We start from the raw sequence: 6198 nt of genomic DNA, 5'->3' as shown, positions 1-6198 counted from the left end.
CACACACACACACACACACACACATATATATATATATATATATATGGATATTTATATCTGAGTGTGAGAGCGCTGCGGTGTTGTTCGTGGAGTCCTCGTCTTGTCTCACTTATATATATTTTGTCGCAGCCGCTATAAGGTATGCTGTACACCCCTTTTCCCTTAAGATATCTCCGATCTGCTTGCCTGAAGCGGTAGCTATCTTCATTGTGTAACCCACCAGGGCCTTCAGGTGTTTTATCATATCCCAGCATCATCTTGGTCTGTTCATGATCCTGTCGACTTTGCGTCGGTGGGTGGGCAAGCCGCGAGGGTAACCGAGGCGTTGGAAGGTGTTACTGCCGTGTTGAATTTCCTTCTCCGGGCTGCAGATTTTAAGCGCTCGAAGGAAAAAAAAAACAAAAAAAACATTGGTCACGCCTCTTTTGGTCCTTTTGTTGTGTGCAGAAAAATAATGTGTAAAATCAGCTTTATTCGTGAGTTTTCTATACACGGAGAACACCGGGGCTTCAGGTCGCCAGTGGATTATAATGTCGAGGAAAGGGAGCTGTTCATCTCTCTCCTCTCTATTGTGAACTGTTTAAACTGTTGCGACGACTATTTGCGATTATAATAAAAATAAGAATGCAAGAATAACTTTGGCGAAAACCTCAAGGCAATACAACCGGATGTTGTACATTAAGAACCTCGATTCATAAATCTGACCCCACCTCTTAACCAAATGATTATTTAACGTAAAACTTCGAAAACCGGAGAGTACATAGGGATTCAAAGGGAGACACTGATTCATGTGTGTGATTACCATGACAATCAATCACAAGTGATCATGTATCTGTTTATCGATGCGAATGAGGGATTCCCAATTGAGAAGTCCCATTGTAATTCCGGTTAACACAGGAACCGTAGGTATTTGTTCAGGATAGAGCATGTTAAGCAGGAAAATTAATAACTGGCAACAGCATTGTTGACGTAACAATGACGTCATGAAAGTTACTTGTACTTTCTTCAGGAAGTCTATATAGTCAAGGGAATTGTGCTTTATGAACTGTGTTAAAAAAAAAAAAAAATTAGCTTAATAGAAAAATTACCTATGAGTATGCACAAAATAAAAATATAATAAGGGGAAAGATAATTAAGAAACGTGTAAATCCTTTTTAAATACAGCGAAAAGAAAGTTTCCACAAAAATTCCTCTACATCGTCCAGGTCTTGTTCCTTTCATTCTAAACAAAAAATAAATAATAAATAAATAAAATATATATAATGATAAAATAAAATAATAATAATCAGCTGCTTCGATTATCATGATCAAATCTTTTACGTGTTTCTCAAGGTTGAGATTTATTTGGTTCAAAAGTTTGAGAAAATATGTCACCTTTTAAATGGTATAGATTTGTTTCATACACAATTAGCCATATATAGAGAAAACTTGTCTTCTTTAAGTGTTCTGTATTTACCTTTCTCTAATCACGTTTCTTTACGAAATGTGTCCATGACATGACCTGGTTGCAGGGAGGGGGGGGGGGAGGGGGGAGGGGGTGGTGGCCGGGTGATGCAAATGCAACCCTCCCCCCCACCAAGATTATATTTGCCACCCTCGATGTTTGGCTTGGCCCCCCCCCCCACCCATGGTCCACGTTTTTAAACTTTTTAAAAACTTAATCACACCTATACAGGTCCTTAGAACAGCTCATTTTCCTAAATTTTAGTTCGCTGCGCTCGCCTACCCAAGAAAAACTTGAAAAGACGCCCCTGCCTGGTTGAAGGGAAGCGTTTTTCTTTCATTGTCTCATTTTCATTTTTTATTCAGTGTGGCACATAACATATTTGCATGGCTAAAAATACATTATATTTGCTGAATATTTACTTAAATGAAATTTGGGTATATAATCAAATATTTTTTTATCGTTATTGCTACTATGATTTTCATCGTCAATACACACTGTCAATATTTTATAGTTATCATCGTTATTTTTGTGGTCCATAAGCATCTATACCATATATTGGCACACACATGTACTATATGTGGTACGTTTTGGCAAAATTGGCTTTAGTAGCATGAATTGTGTTTATAAAAAGTCATTAAGAATGTGGCAATCTAAGAACAGTTTATAATAAATATTTATTCAATAAATACATAGTGCTTGCCTGCAAGCAAATTATGTTTTTTTCTTTCAAATGTTTTCAAGGGATCATGAGAACTGGCATAGGGAAACAATTCTTAATTTTCAGAAAAGACCAGAAGCACGATGCCTGACGACGCCCTCCTCCGGCGCCTCCCACTTCTTCACCGCCTCCGCCAGGGCGTCCAGGACCTTCTTCACGGGCTCCAGGGAACGGCTGCGTCGGAGTATTGAGAAATTAAAATACAAAGTCCAAAGGAATATCCCTTTACTGATACCTGAAACATATAGTTGTCACTACAAAGTTATGACATGTGATGATTTAAATAACGTTTTGTGTATATGTGACAGATATCAAACATTACTGATTAAGATAATGAAAAAGACATGCAGTAGTGCAACGTCCGACGCAATATCAGTACTCACCTTCCACGGACACTTTCGCTGAGGCCCCACTGGTCAGCGTTATCCCAGGCGTGGGCGGCGGAGGACACCAGACTCCTGCCGAAGGGGGCGTAGCTCTTGGTGAACAGGTCCAACAGGAACACGGCGGCCACAGCCACCAGCGCCACCAGGCCCACCGTCTGGAAGTCCAGCTTATTGACCAAGCCCTTCAGGTCGAAGGAGTTGACGAAGCTCCTCAGGTCGACGTTGCGAAGACCTTCCTGCAGCTGGTAGACGATGGGGGCGATAGCGTTGGCGGCCATATTGTTGTATCAGGACGATGTGATGGGCGACCTTAGTGTGCGAGAGAGAGCTTGGAGGCAGACTGATACGGGAAGCTGGTGTGGCGGTCTTATATATGGCTCGAGAAAGGAAGGTTCTCAGAAGGTGTTGTGAGGAAGCGAACCGGATGTCGCGGAGTAAAAACCTGTTTCATTCATGTCTTCGCTGTCTGCCCTCCGCTTTATTTGTGTGCAGTTTATTGCTGGCTACCTAAACAACATGTTATCCCATGTATTTTATTATTATTATTATTATTATTATTATTATTATTATTATTATTATTATTATTATTATTAGTAGTAGTAGTATCATTATTATTATTATTTTAAATATATCTCAAGAAATTTCCTATAGCTGTAATTGAGGGAGTAGTGACATTAATACGAACATTTTACAGTTACAGTATGTAATAATAATAAATCTCTATTAATATCATTCTTCGTGGGTACAAACTGAAATTTTCAATGAATTTAAGCGAGTATTCAGCTTTACATCGAAACAAATGGTTTGAGAAGAAAATATATGAAAGTTTATTATCATTATTATTGTTAATAATGACACGATCATTAACAATATGATAGTAACAATAGCATTAGCAATAACGATGATTATAATGATGGTAATGACAATTGTAATAATAATGATGATAATCGTGATAACATAATATTTATATTATTACTATCAACCTTTACTTTCATTATTATTATTATTATTATTATTATTATTATTATTATTATTATTATTATTATTATTTTAGCATTATAACTCATTATTATATTTACAATTTTTTTAACATTACTATTATTATAATGAAAATGATAACAATGATAATGATGATAAATAAATAAAAATGATAACAATGTTAATAATAATAATAATAATAATAATAATAATAATAACAATGATAATAATGATAATGATAATAATGATAATAATAAAAAAATAATAATGATGATAATGATAATAATAATAAAAAAATATAACAACAATAATGATGCTATTAATAATAATGATGATGATATAATAAAAATAATGATAGTGATGATGATGATAATGACAATCCTAACAGCAACAACAACAAAGATGATGAAGATAATGATAATAATGATTATAATAACAACAATAATAATAATAATATTAATAATAATAATAATAATTAAGACAGTAACACTAGTAATAATAATAATGATAATAATAATAATAATAGTGATACTTATAGCAATGATAAAAAATTATGATAAAAAAAATAATAATATAACAATAATAATGATAATAATAATAGTATAATAATAATAATAATGATAATGATAATATTAATAATAAGACAATCATTGAGACAGTAACACTAGCAATAGTAATAATAATAATAATAATAATAATAATAATAATGATAATAATAATAATAATAATAATAACAATAATAATAAGGGTAATGATGATGATAATTATGATAATAATAATAGTTATAATAATGATAACAATAACAATAATCATAACAACAACAATGATTATTATTTTTATTAATATTATTGTTATTATTATTATTATTATTATTATTATTATTATTATTATTATTATTATCATTGTTATTATTATTGTAACAACAAAAACAATAATAATAAAGGATAATAATAATGATAGTAATGTGATAGTAATAACAATAATCATAGAAAAAAGAGATGATAATGATAAAGATAATGATAGAGTCAGTGACATTAATAATAATGTTAATGGCAAAAATAATTATCATAATGATAATAATAATGACAATGACAATATTTAAGGTGATAGTAATTTTCATTCATCAATTTCATCCTCCTTATAAACCGAAAATACCCATTTAACCGAACGTGGAAAGTCGTATACCATAGAATCTGTACAAAGGCAACTGAGTAGTATATAGAGGGAAAAGCGTAGAGAGAGAAGTGATCGTGATTGTTCTATCACAAGATCACGTAATCACATGTCTGTGTATCGTTACGAATGAATGACTCTCGCTTAAGATCAGATCTAAAGAAGCAAGAAATCGAGTTTTTTTTTTCAGGATGGAGCATATTGAACAGGATAACTAGTACCTGGCAACTGTGTACTTCTTGACGTAACTATGACGTCACGAGACTCACTTTCGCTTTCATCGGGAAGCCTAGCAACCACGCGTCTGGACACTGAAGTTTGTGCTTTATATTGACGTATATTGTGTATACTAACGAAAAAGGTAGATTAATAGATAGACAGATTATAAGTACAAACTATAGAAACGAGGACAAATATGCAGAAGCGTGTAAAGCCATTCTATAATAAAATAATAAAACAAAACAAAAAAACGGAGAGGAAGTTCCCACAAAAGTTCCTCTCCAACATCCGGGTCTCCTTCCTGAATCCCTTTCCATTCTGCCAAACACAAGAGAATGCCAACCTTTCCCGGGATTCCGTTGAGCTTTCATTCGTATTTCCTAAGTTCAAGATTTTATTCGGTTACTACAAAGTCTGCCAAAGTTGTAGAAAACCTGCTTCATTCCTTCGTGTTCTCTAGTGGTCTTTGTTTACCTGCCTCTTAATCCAGTGAAATGCAGTAAATACCTGGTATTTACTTGCTAGCAGGAAGAAATATTCATATCTGTGAATGTTTGATACCTTTTAATAAATAAATATATATATATATATATATATTCACACACACACAAACACACACACTCACGCGCACACACACACATGTATATATATATGTATATATTTATCTATTTATAGATATAGACAGATAGATAGATTTTTCGTGTGTGGGGGGGGGGGGGCAAGGTTGGGTAGGCGTGCCGAGCGGAAAAAAAGCCATTCTAGGGCCATTTAAAGCTTTAACCGGACCTATATACTTGTAATTTATATATATAAAAGAATGTGACCTTTGGGCGGGGCATGCCAGGCCTTAAGGGGTTTAAACAGAGTCTTGGGAGAGGCAGTTACCTCCCCCAGCCCCCCAGTTGACGCCCCTGGATAGATATGGGTATGTACACATACACATATCTATCTATCTACACACACATACATACAAGTGTAATACATGCACATATCGGTATGTGCGTAGAAATGTACTGTTTAACACTTCTTTTATAATCAAATGTCACTGGTATTTTGTTATATAGGTTACAGTCTGTCGGTATCATTGAGAACGGAACCAAATATATATTTATTCAGCAAATATATTTAGGTTTCGAGACTAATTGAACTTACAGAGCTGAAACGTCATCTGCAAGCCTACAAGCAGACTTTATACTCATTTACATGGCAACGAGTCATGTGTGTCATCCTATTTAAAAGACTTTTCCAATTTCAATAAAGTCAGAAGCTCGATGCCT

General features: G+C 33.9%; 1 protein-coding gene across 1 annotated transcript; it reads right to left on the bottom strand.

Moving 5' to 3' along the window:
* Positions 1–2130: 2130 nt before the first annotated feature.
* On the bottom strand, positions 2131–2868 carry LOC125040491. The gene is made up of 2 exons (XM_047635042.1): positions 2549–2868; positions 2131–2339 (listed from the first exon to the last, which is right to left on the bottom strand). Exons 1-2 carry the CDS (start codon positions 2827–2829, stop codon positions 2228–2230), a joined length of 393 nt encoding a protein of 130 aa, XP_047490998.1. The 5' UTR covers positions 2830–2868; the 3' UTR covers positions 2131–2227.
* Between the last annotated feature and the right edge of the window lie 3330 nt (positions 2869–6198).

Source organism: Penaeus chinensis, chromosome 29, assembly GCF_019202785.1.
Source record: "Penaeus chinensis breed Huanghai No. 1 chromosome 29, ASM1920278v2, whole genome shotgun sequence".
NCBI lineage: Eukaryota > Metazoa > Arthropoda > Malacostraca > Decapoda > Penaeidae > Penaeus > Penaeus chinensis.
Note: the sequence above shows the minus strand (reverse complement) of the source record. Positions and strands in the feature narration are given on the sequence as shown.